The sequence below is a fragment of the Opisthocomus hoazin genome, chromosome 18 (genome assembly GCF_030867145.1).
Source record: "Opisthocomus hoazin isolate bOpiHoa1 chromosome 18, bOpiHoa1.hap1, whole genome shotgun sequence".
Classification (NCBI taxonomy): Eukaryota; Metazoa; Chordata; class Aves; order Opisthocomiformes; family Opisthocomidae; genus Opisthocomus; species Opisthocomus hoazin.
The window spans coordinates 15,722,934-15,745,536 of NC_134431.1; the positions used below are offsets into that span (position 1 = coordinate 15,722,934).

Consider the following 22,603-nt stretch of genomic DNA (forward strand, 5'->3'; position numbering starts at 1 on the left):
GTTACACACCTCAAAACGCTGACAAAACAAAACAATATAAAAAACCCAAAGTGCATCTTTAGGAAACAGCATCCCCTCAGGCAGACTAATCTTTTACTGTACCAAGAAAAATAAATCCAAGAGAGAAAAATACATTAGCAAATACAGATAAATTTGTTTTTAATAAAGGAGTTAATTTTCTTTCAATCCTATATAAAACAATAGCAATTAAAAACTTCATTTTTGAAAGTAAAATATTTACATATGAACAAGTAACTGTGCAAAATTTACATGAAAAAAAAATGGAAAGACAGGATTTCCTAAAAGACAAAATAAAAGGGGTGTAACAGTTGTCAGGTGTTGGTAAAAATACTGATCAGCATTCAGTTTACACGCAAGAGAGTTAAATTCTACCATGAGAGTTCACACAAAGAAAGCCAAAGTATTTACAGTCATAAAAGTACTATCAATAGACAATTTAATACAATAACCTCTGAAAATATAAAGAACCAATTAGTATATTTGTAATAAAAAAATAGGTACAAAGAAGGGACTTTGCTCTGGACATCTTTAAAGTAGGCCCACAGCTTGCATACAGTCTTTTAGCAAAATAATTATAGTTTACATAGCCATTTTTATGTTATGTGCCAAAAATTATGTACAATTACTGACAAAATACACCATTTTTCAACACTTGATTCACACTGAGAAACAGTCTTTTGATGATTCCTCTCAACTTTGATTTTATTTAATCTAAGCTTTCACTTTAGCTAAAAAACACAGTGCAAGTAAAATATATTTATGCTGAAAAGGTTTCTCTTTTTTTCCTTTTTTTCCTTTTTTAACTTTACAGCTTTACAAACTATAGCAAATAAAATGCATTTTTACAGATGCTGCTAAAACATTCAGAAGTAACCCTCCTTTATGGGATTCCAGGGCCTCTAATAAGCAATAATGTGATTAAAATTGAGGTTATGTTTAAAATTAACTGTATATCCCTCTAGATTTTGAACATTTTGGGGAAAGATAAATATTCTTAAAAAAATCAGTTTGCTTTGCTAACTGACTGTTTAAAAAAAAAAAGCTAAAAGAAATGAGGTCATCTGCTGTAGACATATGCCTATATAATTGATTTAGTTGAACAAAACTGAACTAAAACGCACAATTAATGTCGAAACTGCTACAGGGCTGACAAAGGGTAGCTAGTTATTTGCTGAACGATTCCATCAGTCTTTATATATGGCTTGTTTGGCAAGAAGGCCACTCAATCAAGAGATGAGTTAAAATTTAATTGTCCTTTTATAGTATCCACAGGCCTTGTAAGTATCCTCACTGTTACAGAAATGTATTTCTCTTATACTGAAGAGTTTATTTATAAACAGGAATATAAAACTGTTCCATGTAAAGAGGTGGTTGTTTTTTAAACAATATCCCATTTGCTTGTTACAAAAAGGCGTAATTTGCAAATATATAAAAAATGTCCTCAGGCGTCTCTCCGTCAAAAATACCTTGATCTTTTCCATTTTACTTAAGGAATGCTTTATATAGCAATAGTGAATGGCTTGTCTCTCGCTCATTTTCTAAACAAAATATGAGGTCCCTGAGGTTCACCCGCGTTATCCTTTGTCGCGTAAACTGTCTGGTTGTTCCAACTCCAGAGCTGCCTGGGACTGCTGCGCTTGAACCAGATCCCTGCAAATGAGAAGAACGGATAAATCAGAATGCGGCAGTGCGCCCAGGTGCTCCAAAACTTTTCAGAGAAAAAGTGTGAGGTAAGAACTAAGTGACTACGCACAGGAAGCTATCGAACAGCACGCTGCGTGCCACCAGATCAGAGACTTCTTTTTAATTCTTATGTATAAACACCAGTTGAACAATCAGAAGTTTTCAGTGACATTTAATAAAGACACAAAAACCCCAAAGCACTGCTCTTCTCTTTTGGAAGGCGCTGATGACGGGCAATCCCAACAACCAAAACAAACAGAAGAGATGGTATTCTTCACCACATACAGATCCCAAGAATAGCCCTGGAGTTGTTGAACTGGGGAGCAGTCCTATTCCCATGGACCAGGAGGTCTTGAATAAGGTCTTAGACCCGCCCTGATCCTCACAGTAGGGTGCCCTGAGCTTTCCTTTCGGTGATAACAGCTGTAACCCAGCTCAGGGTTATATTGAGGAGCAGTGATCCCAGACACAGTCATGCATTCTCTAATGATCTCTGCATTCTGCTCCACCATTCAGCAACACTTGGCACACACTGGTGGTTTTCCACACACGGTGGCAAGATAAACAAGTAGTATGTTATTATATAATAGCATAGGACATGGTTTAGCAGGCACGGTGGTGTTGGGTCGATGGTTGGACTTGGATGATCACAGAATCCCAGCACGGTACGGGTTGGAAGGGACCTCTGTGGGTCACCCAGCCCAACCCCCTGCCGAAGCAGGGTCACCCAGAGCAGGCTGCACAGGACCTTGTCCAGGCGGATCTTGAATATCTCCAGAGAAGGAGACTCCACAACCTCCCTGGGCAGCCTGGGCCAGGGCTCTGTCACCCTCAGAGGGAATAAGTTCTTCCTCATGTTCAGCTGGAGCTTCCTCTGCTTCAGTTTGTGCCCACTGCCCATTGCCCCTTGCCCTGTCGCTGGCACCATTGATCTTAGAGGTCGTTCCCAACCTTAATGAGTTATGCTTCTGTACGTGTCATTAAAAAAAAAAAAAAAAACAGGAGGAAAACAAGTCCTGCGGTCTCTCTAGCGATACCCCGCCCCGCAGCCGCTCCCATGCGCGCTGCCCGCGCAGCGAACGAGCCGCACACCAAGGCTGCCGGGCCGCCCCCGCAGAGCGCAGAGCCCGGGCCGGCCGCACGCGGTCCCCACCGCTCTCCGGGGCGGGGCAGCCACGCATCCCCCCGCGCACGCCAGAAAACCCCGCCGGGCCTTAAAGCCGCCGCAGCGCTGCCGGCCGCCCCCCGCACACGGAGAGGGAGGGGCGCAGGGGCGGGGAGCCCGCGGGGGGGCGGGGCCGCCCGGCAGCAGTGCGCCCGGCCCGGCAGCAGGTGGCGCGCGCAGACCGGGAACCGGCCGTCAGCGGTCGCGGGTTCGGGACTGTCCCCGACACCCCGGTCTCGGGGTGCGCCTGCAAATAACGCAGGTGTTCCGAGTGACTGGGAACGGGCTGCATTTCCGTGCCTTATCGGTGGGTTGGGTTTTTTTTTTTCCTCTCTCTAATTTCATTTACCAGAATACCGTTTTCTTGTCTTTTTTACCGGGATTCACCACCTGGTGGCACCGCCGGCCCAAGCCCGCTCCACTGTCAGCAGAGCTACCGGCCCCAGTAACAGGCTGTTCTGAACACGAATACCCCGGACTCGAGGAAAGCCAAAACGCAGAGCAGTACAAAAGCCCCACGAACAAGCCAACACCGCCCCCTCTGCGCGTGCGAGCCGCAGATTTCTGATCCGGGTACAGCACCGACCCATCTAAACCTGCGCTGGGAATGGCCACCTCGGGCCAGCAGCACGCTCCGTTCAGTGCTGTGCTCTCGCTTCACCGCGCTGTCAACAGCGAAGTCAGATTTTTGCTTCTCAAGCAAGTCACCCGTCGAGGCAGCAAGCATCAAGCCACTGAAAACCCACAGTTCCAGTGGCTTAAAGGCTGGGCCTTCACAGGGGTGGTTCAAGGCAGCTGCACAACTCGGGTGTCCGATTTCCACCGACTTCAGTGGAGATCGGCAGATGCAGGAGAGCACTGCATGCTAACCAAACTTTCTCAAGTACATACACATGACTACTAGCGAAGCAATATAAAGAATGGTTGGAAGGGGTTTTAACTTTTGGGTTTTTAAATATTCTTTCGTAGAAGCTCAAGCCTGATTTTATTATGTAGACTCTAATAATTTAAATGCAAAGGTAAAATTTCAGGAGTCTTTAAAGACACAGAACTATGCTGCTCCTGTAGGCATGCAACAAGTTAAGAAGCTTTTCGGTAACTTTCAATAAAATCACATGGACCTAAAACTCTAAAACTGACAGCAACCTCTTTTGTTGAATTTTGAAACAAAACAGTACCTTACTACTTAGAAATTATTTTACATATAATTAAGATTTAGCATTCCTTGACATCAAAAGCTTACATTTACAAATCTGTGTCTAAGTAATGACCAACCTTATTTTCCACACTTCTTGTAACATGCCTTAACTACAAACTGCATGCAAATGGTGACAAGTGGAGCTCAATTTAAAAATGTCAAGTGACACAGCAGCAAAAGCACAGCTGTGAGAGTATCAGATCAAAAGCAGCTGGTTCTTAATTAAACAGACAAAAAGATTAGATTTCCAGGGAACCTGTAGTTAATTGGTTAACCAGTAAGTGATTAATCTAGGATAACTAAATTAGTCAGATTTAGATGAAATACAAACAAGGGTTCACAGTAGATGTAAAATACATTCCATAACCTAAGTGACATTAACAGACTATTAACGTTGCACAGTTGAGCATGCGTTAAGTAAGCAATGCCAACATGAACGCTGCATGACATACTTCAGCATATTCCTCAGAGACAACTTCATTTATATACACATTTATCTTCGTAAAAGTGCCACGTTCTGCAAGTCTGATAATCTTAAACCACATTTATAAACCTTTAATATAGTAATTTGTTGACTTCTATAAAAGTAAGTCATATTATCAGTAACAGGCATTTTAGTAAATTTTAAAACTCAAAATTACTTTAAAAGACACTCAAGGGGCTTCATTTTTTTATAAATAAAAATAACATTTACTAATATTCAGACTATTCTCTAACACATCAAGCACATGTAAATTATTGCTTCTAGCAATTCAGTATAAAACAAGGCAAATTCTTTTGAAACAAGAGGCTTTTCTACAGTATATATACTTTCGCACTAAAAATTTGGAATGCTCAGGGAGTAATAAACAGAATTATTAAACTATTACTGTCCTGTCACTTGCTATCAGATACAAAACTCTGCAGGGAAAAATCCTCAAATTATGAAAAGAGCTTTTGGTCCTGTAAATGACAAGTTTCCAGAAGATTTTGTTCTTTTTTAAAAACTTAAGAAATCCCACATTGAATGTCTTCCTTGCATAAAAACAATTTTATACTATTTCACGTTTATTAACTTGTTTAGAAATACAGCAGATAGTCTATCAATCTACCTGAGTTTAAATTAACTTTAAACTAATCAGATATTGAGCACACTGATACTCAGTCTGCAGAGAAATTTTTAAAAGGCTCCATCAAATAGCAGAACGTACAAAGGATATGCACGAACATCATAATCAGATGGAATTGGTCAAACTGGTCTGCTGTAGAGTTACTAAGACTAAGGCAAAGCAACAGCTGAAGTAAGAAATTAGGCAAATTCCTATAACCTGAAGCTCCTGCTGTCAAATTCAGCAGTGATTCAATTCTATCACTGCACCCACCTCAGCAGCATTACTCTGCATTCTGATTTAGCTAGATTGGCTACAACCACAATAATCCCTTCCCAAAACTCTGGAGGTCCAAAAAAGCAGAGACTTGTGAACAGCGATGGCTTTTCTAACATTCCTCCAGTTCCACAAATCAGGGAATGACAGCTCAAATTTTATTCTCTATGCTGCTACACAGATGCTAAAAATTGATTCTGGCCTTGAAGCAAGCAAATCTGAATACAAAATACACTTCTGCTGCTCACAAAGCTTCCACAAACTAGAGAAAAAGGTCTCAACAGAAAGGTTTTCACAGAGGCTGATGCAGCAAAACCAAAGATTACAATTACACTGTACCTCTGTCCCTGATCCGGATCCCAGTGAGTCTACTTTCCTTTTCTTCCTGGGACCGATCGCAGCTAATGCAGTCAAGTTGGCATCCCTCTGTCTCATCTGTGCTAGCTCTTGTTGCTGCATCTGCATGTGCCAGAACAAGTACAGTTAAACTTTTTTCTTTCAATGTGCGAAATAAAAGTTCGTGTTAGGGTGAACATTTACCTCCTTGGCCTTCTGTTTCAACCTAAGCTGTTCTGGATCTTCTTGTCGAGATCGAGACTATGTTGATAAAGGATGAACATGGAATGGTTGGAGAAAAAGAAAGAAAAATTATTTCAGTTACAAAAGCAGTTAAAGATTGTAAGTTTTACATAGCACATGAATGTTTTTCTTAAACTGCAGCAGGAAGTGGAGAATACCTAACACTCCTGGAGAGGGCAACAGAGGAAAATAATTTTTCGAAATTAAGAGCCCTTTTCCATTTCTTAGATTCAAGTATCTATTTCTGAAAAAAAGCATCCCCCTTTTCAGTATTTCTGCCTTAAAACCATTACAAGACACAAATGACACAGTTCTGTGAACTCAAATATACACACTCTGCATACGAAAAAAAGGAATCAGACCTGTGCTTTCTGGAAAAATTCCTCCCCGTGCCGTGTAACTACGCGCTTACTAAGAACATATCTTTCTGCTGCACCTACACACATACAAGTCAGACCCTCGCTTGAACAAACTGCAGCCACCTGACCAACAGACCATTCACATTAGCAACTGCCCATTTCACTTAGGCACCTGCAATTACTTGTACGTATCATACTTTTAGGAGTAACAGAACACAAGATTTTAGCAAACTTTATTGTCTAATACTATTAACACATATTTGCCAATTAATTTTTTTTGCTACATATATCAATACTCTTAGTTTCTTGGGTTTTTTTTCCAAGACGTCGAACAAACAGAAACAGGAAGAACTTCAAGGCAGTCTTTCATCCATACTCTCACATAAGGCAAGACTAACTACATTCAAACAAATCCTGACTGTTGTTAATCCAACATATCCTTTAGACCATCAGCGAAAGTTATTTTAATTCAATGCTCAAGTACCCTTAAAATGTTAAGCTTTTCCTAATGATTAGCCTATGTCTTCCCCACTGCACTTCAGGTGCAGCAAACACAGGGAATTATACGGATATTCAACACAGTTACGAAGACTGATGTGTCACCCCAGTCTTTTCTCTTCTGAAGCAAATGGATTTACTCTCTAATCTTACTTCATCGGTCACATTTTCTAGACCATTAAATTGCTTTCCTTTGAAAGTCTGCTTGGTGTAGGGCCCAAAAACCGGATAGAGTATTCTGGCTCAGGTCTAACAGGAATGAACTGAAATGAAGGTGTTAGTTCTCAACTTAATGCGAACACTGCACAACAAAACCTGGATTTTGACATTATCAACTCATACCGGATCACAAACACAACAGAAACCTTAGGTTGTTTTGTGAATTCTTTCTAGAGTGCTCCTGCCTAAGTTAGTCATAATCATCCTATATTAGAGTCATTGAGTAAAACCACAAAGACTATTGCTTACATTTGTTCTTACATCAACTGCTTCCTATTTATTTTATTTCTCCAACTCGTAAAAGTCTTTCTGAATTCTATTTCTAAAATAGAATACCTGTAACCTCTCCATTCCATTTAAGAGTACCACCAAGGTATAAAATTCATCTTTTTCACACTGCAAAGTACAAAACCTAAGTTTTAAGACCTACTTTAATTTGGGAACGTGCAATGAGACTGGCACAGAAGCTGTCTCACATGCTTTATCACGAAAAGCAGAGCAGAGCTCTAGCTAAAGAACATCTTCATCAAGTTCCATCTTTGAAGATTAGAGCCTTCCCCTTCATTGCAAGTGCTTTACAATGAAGAGAAACTCTGCAGTTTTGACGTCAGAAATGACACTTTGCAAATGTGTGTGAAATCCAAGCACTTGCCTTTGCTGCACGCATTAAAATTTCCCTTTCTTGTTCATCTTTACGTTGCTTTTCTATTTGATCAAGTTGTTCAAAGAACTTGAGCTGTGCCCGAACGTCACTTGCTTGTTCGTATCTTTCATCATCCTGAAAACACAGCAAATGTTTCTCATTACAGTTCTTAAAAACAAAGCTGTTAGCTTGTACTGTACTGTAGAACATATACATTTAAAGCTCAAATGTTCACTTTGTCCTTTTCAAACAAATAGCAAGTGTATATTTACACCAGTCAAACCAGCTAGAATTCTTAAAAGCATTTTGTTCTATTCCATGAATCATCAGATTTTGACTTCTAAACTAGTATCATCACAGCTTTAACCTCACAAACATATTTCACAGAGCTGTGTGGTTTTTTTAAACACTGTTTAGGCATTTGCATCTATTAAGAACACACATCTGTCAGATAGCGGTCTCTTCAGAATTCAAAGCTGTGCTTTTATCTGCCTATCTGATTGTACAACCACTCAGACTCTAAACATTTGACATAATAAAGGGGAGGGCACAGTTTCTCTGCAGTTGTTTTAGAAACATTTTGTGTATGCAAGCTTAAGAGTTCTAGTCATCCATGTGTATTAATATCTTAATGTAAGATGAATCAGTCAAAGCGAATAAACAACCTAACTTCACAGAATGAAGAACACCTGAACTCACGCATTACAGCCAACGTGGCAGCCTGCTGAATTTGGACAATTTTGCCATTTTCTTTGTGCAATTAAATACAGTTACCTTGTAAGAAATATTCTTTTGTTGAGCAGTCTCCGATAATTTTTCCACGAGGTTTTGTAGTCTTTGTTGTGTAGCGTGGGATACGTAGCTAACTACATCAGGATGGATTTCTGTTATTCCATGTTTTTTACCTACGATCAGGACAGAAGTCAGTTGTAAAAAATTATTTTACAATACAGCTAAACATGTGGCTAACCTCAGTCACGGAAATTTAAATGCTGTTTGCAAAATATGGCTTTCAGGTATTTCTCAGACAAGCATTAAACAGGAAATTGCACATGGATAAAAATTTAGCCTAACAAAATTTACAAGCTATTAATAAACGCTGTACACCACAGTACAACAAATAATTGAAAAATGTTTGTTGTTCTACCATCAGTTCTCAAGTAGTAAGTAAATATGATAAAAGTGTTTCTGGATTTATTTTTTTAAAAACAAATGTCATTATTTTTGTTATGTCTTATCAGTTTATACAGTCAGAATTTTAACCAGGTCCAGTAATTTTGATGTTAAATTGCCATCACTTTAGAAGGCAACTCTATAGGTTTGCTATCCCCCAACACTATTCTACTTTCATAACCTGAATGATTGCCCACAAGCATCAGAACATATAAAAGGTCACAACTCCAGCAACTTTAAACTATTCAAAACAATTTCTACAAAAAATGCCTTCAGTTAAACCCAAAACTAGTGAAATTTATTTATTAAAGTTCAAGCAAAATCAACATACCTATTTCTAATATCCTTCTTTGTAAAGGTGCGGGGAAAAGGAAGGTTTCATCTTTACAGGACCTTGTTAATGTGCCCACTAGCTCAGAGTTTGTTGCCAATATCCGAGCACTTTCTTCTGACAAGTTGACTCCAGCCATTGATGCAACATCATTAATGTCATCATCATCCCTGAATAAAGGAAAACTCATTATAATCATAATATTTAGTGCTTATCTGCACACACTACTACAATACCACAACTGCATATAATGAATTCCACAGTAAACCTGGACACTTTATTTTGTTTTCTCATTTTATTTGCTTTTATTATATGATAAAATAAAATTAACATATTTGATTGCAAAGAGCGCTGAGTATTTTTGCAGTTTTGTACTTCCTAACCGTTTTCTCAAGATCCTTTCTTACGTAATCTTTCAACACCTTGAGAAACAAGAGACCAGACACATCACTACCACAAAACAACAATAAACTGCACTCGTCACTAAGTCAGGCTGTACAACCGAATAGCCCGAGCACAGCTGGCAGGAGCGAAGGAATGAATTCTATTTACTCGTCCAGGCAGGAATTGTTTGTGAGGTTTGATATTTATCCTTAGTGCCAACTAAATGCTAAAACCAGTCTGGCACAAGTATGTCCACAGCTGTTTGTTAAAGTCTTTAATAAAGTAGCAAACCTGCCCACAGAAAATCCACCTCTAGCTCTTCTGAGTTCACCCAGCCTGATTCAGCACCACTGGAGCGCACAGAAAGGTCCCCACCAAGTTCAGCAGGCAGCACAAGCACAAATAAGCATACGGATCCTCACCTAAAGGAGCCTCCCCCAGGTTCTTTCAGTTTATTCTTCTGAGCAGCAGCTACTTGTGTCGAAACAGTGGCAATAGCTTTGTTTCCAGGTAATACTGCTGGTTTTACCACAGGTACTGCAAGAAGACAGACAATATTTGTACTCCACCAAATTTCTATCGGAGTTCAGATTTACAAGCCAGTCATGGGTAGCAATGGCAACAGGTCTGGTGCAAAGACTTCACCTCAACAGTTTCTGTCAGCATTTCACCCGTCTCATACAGGACTCTCCCACACAATTCCAGTACCCAAACAGCTTCTCTGACTGTAAATGCTGCCCTGACATATGTGTGTCCCCAGCCACTACGGCACTACGCACCAAACATTTCAGCAGTAGTGCAACAGCCATCACACAGCTACAGGGCACTGAAGAACTGACGTTCATAAACCAGACTTCAGTTAATGCTACCAAATATAGCATACACTAAGTATCTTGACCTCTTACCTGTCTGAAGTTGATTCAGTTGAATCTGAGGAGTAGTGAGCATAATACGACTATGCGGTTGCCGCAATGCTACCATTGGTGTCTGTGTCAACGTCACCTGTGGAGGCCTTATCAATGCCCCCGCTTTTTGAGACTGCTGGATAACCTGCAAATAATAAGAACAAAAGAACCATAAAGAACCTGAGAAATAACTAAGGCTAAGAATCAGGTGGGAAGAACAAACCCTAACAATCAATTTGTAAGTTATCATCTTAACACATCTGTTCATTGATTTAGAATCAGCACATTTTAAGTCTTTAAAAATTTCTTTAGATAAATTATACCTCATGGGAAAACTAATACTCAGTTTTCTGTGATACAAAAAAATAAATCAGTAACCTATTTCTATTAAAAAACTACAAAAATACATCTACAATCACAAAGGTCCAGTTACAACTTTCTACATGCAGTTTCTACAGCAGTTACAGAGGGAAACTGGATCTGCCTGAACAAACTCTAGAACTAAAAATAACAGACATCATGAAGATAATCCAGCTGGTTCTACATATGCTGTTTTCATTCCGAACCAGCATAAGCTCCAGCTGTGTAGCTTTGTACTACTGGATTGTTCAGTTAGACTCAAGTCTCTGGCAACTGTAGCCATACTGCTTCTGAGCACAAACTCCTGAAAGTAGGGTAACATCACAATCAGAGCCATTTATGCAAACTCGTCTTCTGGTCTCAACAAGTTTTCAGAAACTTACTTTCAAATTACTCTAAAGAAATCTACCAACTCTGCCTATTTTGCAACTCCATTTCTATAACTCTGCAAGTCTTTATTTTGCTACCATTTGATATATTTAATTTACAGGCCAAACTATTTTCTTGTAAATCCAGCACTAATCAGTCAATGTTCAGTTTTTATTCCTTCCCTAGGTTCCTAACGTCTTTCTATAATACCTAGGTTATAAAGGCAGTAAGACCAATATAATCACCAGTTTTTTCTCTCAAGGTTAGTGAAAAATATTTGTGGACTGACAAAAGAGATCTCTGCTTTTCATTTCATATGAACATTTCTGGACAAAGCAGCTCAGATGAATGCCAAACACTCTACAGGGAATGCTGAAGTACTAAGTAGCAAAAAAAACCCTAGTAATTTAATAATGCATATTAATTAATACACATGCTAGAAAAAGCTTACACTCAGACACTGCTTTGGTATGAGAACAGTATAATGCACGTTATACTGTTCTTACATGGTTTATGTGCAGTCCTGGGAAAAGTTATTCTTTCTCCTCTTTTGGTGTGATCTGTCATTGGACTTATGAAATGGGAAATGAAAAATTCACCATAACACTGCTCTCACAGATATGCAGTGATTGAGACAATCTGCCAATATTTCATGCTAAAATAGGAAATACTGTACTTTAATCAAGAACGGATTTTAAATTATACCTTTTTTTTTCCTTAGTAGCTAGTTTCTCTAAAGAGGTCAAAGATCTCCAATTGAGCTAAACTACCAATTCAAGAAGAAAAGTCACTGTTGTCAAAAAAAACCCCTGTGCAATAATAGATGATGCACTTCAGCTTACATACCAGTGGTGCAGACTGCCCTTGTTTACTAACACCAACTTGCGTAGGCTGAGTTAGGCTGATTACAGGTTGTTGGAGAGTACTTGTTACAGTTGCAGTTGCCTTCCCTGCTGTGCGCTGAACTGAGGAGCTCAGAAGCACCGCTGCAGATGGAATCGTTGCTATCGTTGCTTGCGTTGTTGGCTGTTGCTGTTGACTTTGTTGAATGAAAGCTGCAGAGTCTGGTGTTAACTGTCTCAAGGCAGGTAAACTCCTCTAAAAAGAGGAAAGAATTTGCTTGAGTATTTTAATTCTGGATCACACAAGAAAACGTTAATGGTAAAAAGCAATGAGTTTCATTTCAGTCCATTGTATCAGTCTGCGTGCACCTGAGAAAACACGTGAGCAGCGCACACAGCAATACCATGCCACGTCACATTCAAAGCCAGAGAGTGACAGTGTCTTTAGTTGTGGAAGTTTGGATATTATGGGCATCTAGGTTATGCAAGCCTATCTGGAACTCCTGGTGTGTATCTAACAATCAAAGCCCATGCTGCCTTCCTCAATTGTGTTCCTACATATATACCAAGCTATAATGTGGGATGGCTTAAAAGACATACTGGAACATCGGTGAAGATTTCAGAATAGCTCAGACACCACAGTGTTTTAATGAGATTCTTACATTCGTTGTTTTCTTACAGTAACATTTTTTTGTCCTCATGAACAGCTCAAGGTTGAACAAGCATTTAAGAACCCAGAAATGTCACCACTCGCCTACCACTATATCCCTTAATCATACATTAGTCAAGCAGAGTTATACTCTTACCATACAGTGCTGTTGTATTTGCTCTGATTTTCAAATGGTAATTGTTTCAGAATAAACATTATTTTGAGATGTGTCCAATTACTGTAAAATTTATGACAAATGGGATTTATTTTTGAGAGGTGACAAATTTTCTGTTTATCCATACAAACAGGTATACAGCACAGGCAAGAGTATGAGTTTGTCCAGAAGGTACAGTCTTCTGTGTCGTTCAATCCCTTGTTTTCTTTCCAAGACTCAAAAGAGGGTAATAAATCAATTCATAGGTTTGGTGCTATGGAAAGAAACTGATCATAAGTCATAAAAAGAAAACTTCTCAGGTTTCTCAAAAGAGCTACAATGTGACACTATGGTAGAAATTACATTATTGACTGTGCCAATGAACCATACCAACAAACTCTTGAACAGAGGCAGAAATACTTTTTAAGGGAGCAAAAGTCTAACCAGGCACCACTTAAAACTTCCATGTCCACCATTTTGGAATTCCATCTATACTAGCAAATGATGTGCTCGTGTTCATTGCTGCTGATACATAACCACAGAAATACATAAGGACTAATGAACACAAGTTACCTTCAGGAAAGGCACAAGGTAAGGTTGAGGTGAAGAATTAAGTTCTCTGTACAGCCTACTGGTAAAGTCTTCTGCTTCAATTTTTCCATCCTTCAAAACAGAAAATCCAAATGAATGAATTTGTAGAAATTAGCTTTTACAGATATTAAACACCAGAAAAAATTTAACACTTAAGAATTTATTGAAAGCAAGTGGGTTCATCACCCATCACTACTTTTAGTTGTCAATAGCTCTATGGCAGTAACTAATTCTACCATAAATTTAACTAATAAGACCTACAGTCCCATCTTTCCTTTTCTTCTTCCTGTCTTTCAGTCGATTTTAAGCAACATCTTCAGTTCTTCTCACCCTGAGAGGAATGTCCTATCCATAGATCAAAGAGCGAGGTGGGGCCTACAGGAATACCTCGTGTGACCCGCAATCAGCCAACTGTCAGTCGCTCAGGGGAGCCGGGCAGCCCCGTCTCTGGTGGTCTCTTTTCCAAAGGTACTAGAGTTCCTCCATGTCAAATAACTAAAGTTGTGCCCACCATATCCTCAAACGGCAGATGTCTCTCACAAAACTAAATGTACGTCCCCCATGGGAAGATACACTTTGAATTTTAGTCTTGTGACAGCCTCTGGTTATCACATGGTAACATCTGGATACCTCAGCTCTACCTTAACTTAAAGGTAGCTAAGAACTAGGCTAAGCAATACTAGTACTCATTCTATAAATATTAAGTATGTCAAGCTTTTACATTAGCTTCAGATAATATTACTTACGGATTTTTTGTAAAAACTTGTTATTTCCTACACTCAGCTATTGCACTAGCTGTAGCGTCTTCCCTCAAGTACATAATTAATCTTTCTATTCAGTGTTTTATCAGTAAAAAAAGTAGAATCACCAATAAAAAAAGCAGACTCACCATTTACATTACTCACACTTCAACTTAACTCATGTTCTCATGCACGAATATGAATAGTAATGTCTCATTTACAAGCTTAAAGGAAAATTCATGCATGTATTTTAATTCAGAAGAAGCAAAGTTTCAATTTGATTTATCTCATATTTCATAATCTGCCTCCTCTCCCCTCAGTTTTGAGTCTAAACTTGCCCAGATACTCTCTCTCACAACTTTTCACGAACTTTTCTTACCAGCAGATTCTGTACCAATTCCTTCACGTTAGCCGCAGTCTCTGAAGACTGTTTTCCAGATGATGCCAGCTTTATTAATGTGGACAGAAAGTTTTTGCATTTCTTCACATTTTCCATAGTTTCCTGTTATGGGGGGAGGAGGGGTAGAAGGGAAACAGTCAGAGAAGGGAAGATAAACTCTTTTTAACAGATGATCTGACCACAAACGTGAAAAAACAAAGTCCTCCTTTAGTTCACCACTGCAGATTATTATTTATAGGTTCATGTCCCTCACTGTTTAAGACATAACTAGACTGAAATTATTACTTTGCTTCATATATACATATGCATTGCACATTTCTTAATCAAAATTTAATAAATTATGATTCTTAATGAAGTTAGGAAACATGAAGTATTTTAAGAATGGCACATTGCGATGGGAAAATATGCATTTTAGCAGGACAACAAATGGCAAAGCTCCTCATTCCCAGTGCACAGCACAGTGCACGGATTCTCCGTGTTGTACAGTCCTGGGAACATGCATCTCAAACGAGTCGGCGCCAACTTCTTATTCCTTCTCATATTGGCTCTACTCTGCAGTGCTGAACAATTCACTCTTCTAGAAGAGACAGCTAATATGTTTTTTAAAAAAGGAGTGCTTTACAAACTGCTGCAGAAATCAAAATTAATGCTTTGACAGCTGTCAAAATTCAAGTGACCCGTGTTCACACTTTGTAAATTACACAGTTCCACTAAACATTTACCTTTTCACAATCAATAGTTCACAGAACTCCTGCATCTTTACTAGTCTCCACTCTGATCCGTGTTTATGTGCACATGTGTATACGCATACATATGTACGTATGTACATGCATCAACACATGCATATGAGAATGAACAAAAAAAGGTCCTAAAAGCACTCAGTGTCTTACTGTGGCAGCAGTGGAGGTTGCTGTTGTTCCTTGCACTGTTCTCTGAGGAGTTCCAGTTTGTACAGCTGTTGCTGTCCCCAACGTAGTCGTTTGTGCAGTACCACCCAGAACAATCTGAGGCTGCAGAGAATACAAACATAAGATTATTTTACACCAAAACCCGTTTTCCTGAACCATCCCAGCAAAACTGAGGCAGAGGGCAGCAGCACACCTTTCACAGCCACTGTCAGCAGCAGTTCCCGCTGTGCCATCTGCTGCAGTGGAAGGGAAGACCCAGCAGATGGCACAGCACACTGTGCTTCCAGCGCCGAAACCCCCGAGGTTGATGAAGGGTCACACGATTTTTGGTTACTGAATAAAATGGCAAAGTAACACCAGAAACATGTCCTCATACACTGTGGCTTCTCAGTTAAAATAAGTGCTAAATTTCTGTGAATGCAACAGCTTTTTGTGCTTTCAAAGGGAGGACTTCCTAAAATGGCACAATGGACACAAAAGCTCAGGTCTAATCCAGGTCTTTTTGATGAACTATGGGACAAAACATTTCTCTAGTTTTGTAGACAAGGTGGTAATTCAAAGCAGGAGTACCACATTTAAAGAATCAACATTGTAAACAAGAACTTTTCATGTACACAGTTCATTCACGGACTTCCAACACAGTCTAATTACTAATGACAACCCAATCAGAGACAGTAGCTCCTACCAAGCTAAAACTAGCTCTCAGAATTGTAACAAATCATTTCTAAACTTGCTCTTTATATAAAGATGCACGAGAAGAGAAGCTCCAGTGATGCCAAAGCTAACTTTCACTGGTATTTTGGGAAACAGAAAAGGAGACGAGGATTTAATTTGTCTCATTTTTTGAAATCAGAATAAATGAAGCCCATAGTATGCTCATTACAGCAAAAAATATGCAGATGAAATGATTTTTTTTTTTTGTCCAGTGTAACAGCAGTGCAAATTAAGGAGACTCAGTTAGGTAAATTAACTCTTAGATCTGGAAAGATCACTGGCATAGGCAAAGGCTCTGAGGGGAAAAAGGTTAACTGGATGCACAGCAAAACCTGCGTGTTTTAAATTAAAACTCTCTAATCCTGTCTCCTCAAAGGATGAAGAAAGCACAGTGAAACAGATTAGGCGACAGCAATCATATTGTATCACTGTTGCCTGGATTTCATGTGGAGAATTTCACACTTTTGCCCTGTGTTTTAAACTCACACCACCACTCCTCGAAAAAAAAAGAAAAAATCTACTAGAAAGTCTATCATTAATAGAGGCCAGGCTGTTAGCAGACAGCCCGCATACGAAGACACCGCTGTCTATCCCTGAGCTATCAGAACCTCCCTAAGAAGAGAGACTAAAGCAGAGACTCGTGTAAGAGGGAGACGGCTTGTGGAAGAAAGGGCTACCAGTGCAGTCTTTTTTGTAACTGTAAATTTTGCTGCAGAATTCAGCGGACTACGGATCCATCACGGGAATAACATCACAGCTCCAAATCCAAAGGGAACTGGTGTCACTTTCTTGAGGCAGAAAGCACAAAGGTATTTTATTTTAGTCAGTTCTGTGATTACACAAACTAATAACAGGATAGCTTCAAATATATATGCGTATCAGTATAATATGAAATAATAATAATAAAAAAAGTAAAAAACCATACATATACATCCAAAACAAAGTAAATTGAGATCTGCAAATATTTCAGAAAGGAAAATCCAGAAGATATTTCATCTATGCACTTAGCAATTATATTTCCTGTATTTCTGGCAGTCTCAAGCAGGTTTTCAGCTAACCTTACCAACTGATGTATCTCATGATTACAATACTTTTCTACAAACTCACTTGCACAACAGGAGGACGTTGTAGCGTTGTTGTGGGTTGCACTGTTGTTTGAGCCTGAGACACTTGCTTGATAATAGTAGTTGGTGTCACCTGTCGTGCTATAATAGGTGTTCCTGGAGCCTGGGGAAGAGGGAAAAAACCAAACAGCTTAGTTCCTGTATTCCAATATAACCTACCTTATCTACTATTCTGTCTCTGGATAGTTGCCATTATTACAGATATAAAAGAACACATCTGGACCACTATAAAACTGAGAAGGGGATTTTTAGTCTGGAACTTAATGCAACTGTCATGATCTCAGTGTACATATACCCATATCCTCCTTTTTTTTCAGTATTATAAAGAATAATGATTCTTTGAGGAAAAGAGTTCTATGCTTTAACCATATATGGTCTTGAACGGTGGTCTTTATATCAAACAGTTTTCAACTTCATGCCCTTCAGCTCGGAAAAAGTATTTTTGATGGGAAACAGCCAAACTGTAACAGAACTAGGAACAAAACGCGATGCCTATGCCATGTGGAAAAGCCTGTATACCAGCAGTTTGAACAACTGTTTCTTCAAATCACTCACATCATACCTTACTTTCTGGTGCATTCTTCACAGGAAAAAATCTTGCAGTTTTTAACACTATGAGTTCCTGAACTAACCTGCACGGTTGATATCTGCACTGGAGGAGCACTGGTAGGTGTAGCAGGACGAGGAGTCATGGTATTTTGAGGCTGAGACTGGGCATGTGCCTGTGCTTGCATCTGCGCCAAGGCTTGTTGTGGGATCATCAGCAACTGCCCGTTCTCACTACGCACAAGGACCATGCCTGTTGAAAAAGGAATTGGTCAAGGAAACAGCCTTTTCAAATATGAAAGAATTTTTTTATCCAACTTGGATACATATGGAATTAATGTACTGTTGAAGGACTACATGGCTAGCAAAAGTGGTTTAGAATAAAAGCAAAACACCCAGCTGCATTACCACATTTTGTGTAGAATAACTTAATTACAGAAAGACTCAAAATTTCTTTCAAAATCCTCACTGTGGTGTGCATCAGAACACACAATGAATTGTACTTGCCCCAACCAAAAAATTGCATGTAACTAGAGGTTAAAATTAGCAATCATGTAAAAAATCCTACCTGCTCTTTACTAAAAAATCTGTTTTACGAAGCACTGCAATAAAAAAAAATCTTTCCATTAGGCAAGATTCCTGTTAGTTTTTCTTTAAGAGCAGGGGGAAAAAAATATATATATATAAAAAAATCAAACATAGGCTTCACCATCAACAGGAACACAATTGTCTAAGTTCTAAATTAATTTTCCATAACAAATTTAGTAATGAAAGTGGCTATAAAATCATAATCTCTCTCATGTGCATCTGCAGCAGGCTGCATTGTGCCATGTGACACCCCAAAAGAAAAATAAAACAGAGAGGGAAATGAGGCAGCCATTCCCTGCTCAGTCACTCAGATCACCACGCTTAACCCCACTGGGTCGCTACAGGGATGCAGGCTTTAACAGGCAGATTTTCAGATGACAGCCTCCCTTTCGGGAAGGCACAACAGGATCTGGGCAGCACGAACTGCCTTTCCAAAGCTCATTCATTCAGCACGCCTCAGTCAGCCCATGAGAGCCTCAGGACCTCATCAGCTCTGAAAAAGTCACCTAAGGAAACAAACTAGGCACTCAAAATCAGTCAGCCTTTCTGAGCAACGAACTACAGAGGAAAATTCACTGTGAAAATCAAGAGGCACTACTGAAACCCAAAAGTTTTTCTTAAGTGTTGTTCAGTGAATAAGAAGCCTATACACGCTCACTAACAGTATCTGGAGATCTGGTCTATGCCATCTCAGAGTATGACAACTTCGAAAGAATCAAGCTTTTATTTGCTTTTCTATTCGCGTGAAGTGCTGAAATGTTTTACAGAGAATGCCTTACACAGTTTTCTTGGACTGTCTGGAAACTAGTGTTAAACTGCAAAAAAAAGTTCAAAAGAAAAAAAGATTGTATTAGTTGACTTGTCCCTGACTTTTTTTCCTTACATTCTCTACATTAACTCTCTTTTAATGAAGCAGAGTCACACAGAGATGTTAAAGCAGTTTACATCAAAAAGGTGACTTTCCTTTGCGACTTATTTAGAAGTGTTAAGGTGGGAGTGCAATGTGCTATGGACAAGATTCGTATCTAGAAACCAATATTCTCAAACTGTTTTTCTGTAGGAAAGGAGGAGGGGGAGAAGCTTATTTATAACCTTGGAGACTGTAGAAATAAATACTCTTAGTTTAGCTGTCAAGTCCAAAAAAACTTTTTCCAAGCCATCCCAAAAAGAAAGGTCTTTTCTCCTGCAAGTTATGTAGAGAGATAGGCATTTTCATTAAACCAGCAAAGCCATACACCACCACCACTGCTGACAAGAAATTTAAAAACCTCAACAGCAAATGCAAAGCTCGATCCTGTCAGCTGCTCATTAGAACCATCACTACTTTCTCACCATCAGCCTCATGCTACGTGGAAGGGGCTACTGACAAAAAACGGAGAAATTCAGTATTTTAAAGACCTGAGTGACCTGCTAGTACATCAAGCTCATTCCTGCCCAAACAGAACTTGGCATCCCCTTCCAATACGCAAACATAAAATCTTGGGAAATGAACTCATGTTGCCCGTTTTTGTCATCCCTCATAATAATCAGCTGAAGATAAACACTGAATCAGTGGAAATCTTCAATATTATTATAACTGAAAACATCAGTACAGTGGAAGTCTGATTAGAGGAGCTATTTTCAAGTCAGCATCAAACATTAAGGCTTGTTGATAGCTATTTAGTTTCTAGCAACTGAAACGGCCCTATGCAACTATCTATGCCTGTGCTTTACACTGCCCTTAAACATCACAGAATCATACTGGCATCCCATAAGAAACTTTTTTCTTAAAAATTACCGCTTTGGGGGTTCCCTAGGATATTCTAGGGCTAATGTACCATCAAAATTCTTTACGGAGTTATATATTTTTTCCTTCCAGAACCAACATAAGAGATAGTAATTCTAGTTTGGGGTTGGGGGGGCATGTTTGTTTTTTAGGCTTCTTTCTCTGTGCAAAAGTGACTAAAGTTATTTGAAAGTGCCAACTCTAAGCAGCTGACCTGCATATGAGAACCTTTTGAGTACCAGGCACCGGCACACAGCTCTGCTACCTGTTCCAGCCTCCAGCTCAGCACCAGGCTCAAGAACGGGTCTGCACTGCGCGTTAGCGTCCTGCAACAGCACACCCACCCCTCGGCGAACGGCAGAACTGTCAACTCACTGGTTTGCTCCCCAAAAGGTAAATAAGAGAGAAAAGAAGGGAGATAACCACAAAATGAAGGCTGACTACCCCTGAAGAGCAAGCACAATGTCTGAACAATGCAATATTCCCCCTGAGCTACATGCACAATTAGAACATGCCTACACATTAACATAGCACAACTGCTGAAACAGACAGGTGAAAAGCATATTAACGTGAGCTTTAGAAAACATATCAAGAAGGTTCAATTTTTGGCAGCAGACAGACAAAACAATCATTTGTAATTCAAACTCTGACTCTAAGCACTATCCTGCTAGATTTCTAACTACGGGAAGTCTGAACCTTCCCTCAAGTATTGCAGTCGTAATAAAAAAGTAATTCATACAAAGCTACATTCCTATCTGTTTCTAGTTCTTTTATACTGCACTCACGTGTGATACAGTTATTTTCAATTTGTACAGTTTCTAACATTTCTTTAAGTTAGCATCTACCACTGGTAGATAATTTGCAGTGCACACATAGTGGGCTATATACAAAGACAATTACAAACATCAGACTTGTCCGGCATAAACTTTAATCATGGTATGATGATAGAAGACATTACACCTGCCTGAAATTGTATCTTGTTAGTATATGCGTGATTTCAGAAAAGGTGTCAAAATTCAGACTGTGATGAACTTTGTCATTCAGATTTCTGTGTAGAAATTCACCAGTAATACACTGTGTGGGCGAGTGACTTTTGCCTGAACATTTAACACCTCTCCAGCCTTGTTGAGAATTCTTTAAAAAGGGAGATGGAGCTGCTCCCTCAGCTACTCTTCCCCCAGCCCAACTACAGACACTTTTCCAACCCAATTAGCTAAAAAAGAAACTCACTAACCCAAAACTATACCCAAGCTGGCATTAAGCGGATTTTCAGTGAAGTTCAGAAAGCTCATTGGAGCTAACTTGATTAAAAATTAAAAAGAAAGTCCCATTTATTTCCCATTTCTAAACAAAGTCAAGTAGGACTATAACAGCCCCCTCTCTCCACGCATATATTAATCATCTCTCAGTCGATCCATGTGTTGCAATGGAAAGCAGGAGGTGCTGAAGCCACATGTGTAGGAAAAGAAAACCCAAAACATTTCTTTCTCATGTTCCAAAACTTATATTTTAAACATTTAAATACAGATAAGCATCATGACCTCAAACTCCAATGCATAAGGGTGCAAACGCCACATGAACCAGATCAGAAATGACTACCAGGTACTGGAAGACAGCTAAAACAGTACCAAGATACCTCACTTCTCTAATTGAATTCAGCAACATAGTTAAAGTAAGGATGAAAAATACCTTTCTGTTTCAAATTTACCACCCAGGTTTTGTTCCATAAATGCACGAATTGCTGTTTGAGACCAAACAGCTAATAAAGATCATTGGAAATGTTCAATTAGAAAAAGGTGACAATTAAACATGGCCATTTTAAATACCTCTTTGCCTTCTTCTTTCTAGAAAGTCTGACCAGTGTACTCTAAAATCATATTCACTATTAAAAATGCAAACATTCAAGCATTCTTTCCAAGTCTCTCATTAAAAAACTAATTAAAATTAAAATTAATTACCATTTTTGTTAGAAGTTAGAGGCTTAAGAGAATCCTGAAAGAGGCTCATATTTTAGTTTGAATTAAACAATTCATCACAGCTTCAAATGAAGGATTAACAACATTGAGTTGGATTGCTCCTTAGGCTGAAAAGACTTGTGCTCCTGACTAGCGCAATGGTCATCTCCGGTGTTCTTGTTGTGGAGAGCTTCCCGGATCTCTCCTGTTTTCAAGAGCGTTTGGATGAAGAAGTTCATTATTATACGATGTAGCTGCGCGATTCTACATTGTCGGCTTTGCCTCTTGCTATTTGTATTTCCATTTGATAATGGCATTTCCATTTCCAAAGTGTTGTGCTTTAGGGGGTTTTTTGTTCCTTGGGGTTTTTTTGGTT

General features: G+C 39.2%; 1 protein-coding gene across 1 annotated transcript in view; it reads right to left on the reverse strand.

The window, feature by feature from the left end:
* Window positions 1-206: 206 nt before the first annotated feature.
* The window catches only part of TAF4 (TATA-box binding protein associated factor 4), a 39,478-nt gene continuing 17,081 nt past the window's right edge, over window positions 207-22,603 (reverse strand). Inside the window, exons 3-16 of the mRNA XM_075438849.1 lie at window positions 18,006-18,172; window positions 17,357-17,476; window positions 15,518-15,637; window positions 14,607-14,729; window positions 13,470-13,559; window positions 12,098-12,349; window positions 10,523-10,667; window positions 10,040-10,154; window positions 9,234-9,403; window positions 8,504-8,634; window positions 7,739-7,864; window positions 5,972-6,028; window positions 5,771-5,890; window positions 207-1,671 (exon numbers count right to left, since the gene is read on the reverse strand). Of these exons, the coding sequence (XP_075294964.1) occupies window positions 1,504-1,671; window positions 5,771-5,890; window positions 5,972-6,028; window positions 7,739-7,864; window positions 8,504-8,634; window positions 9,234-9,403; window positions 10,040-10,154; window positions 10,523-10,667; window positions 12,098-12,349; window positions 13,470-13,559; window positions 14,607-14,729; window positions 15,518-15,637; window positions 17,357-17,476; window positions 18,006-18,172 (1,904 nt within the window). The 3' untranslated portion in view covers window positions 207-1,503. The remainder of the gene's footprint in view (window positions 1,672-5,770; window positions 5,891-5,971; window positions 6,029-7,738; window positions 7,865-8,503; window positions 8,635-9,233; window positions 9,404-10,039; window positions 10,155-10,522; window positions 10,668-12,097; window positions 12,350-13,469; window positions 13,560-14,606; window positions 14,730-15,517; window positions 15,638-17,356; window positions 17,477-18,005; window positions 18,173-22,603) is intronic.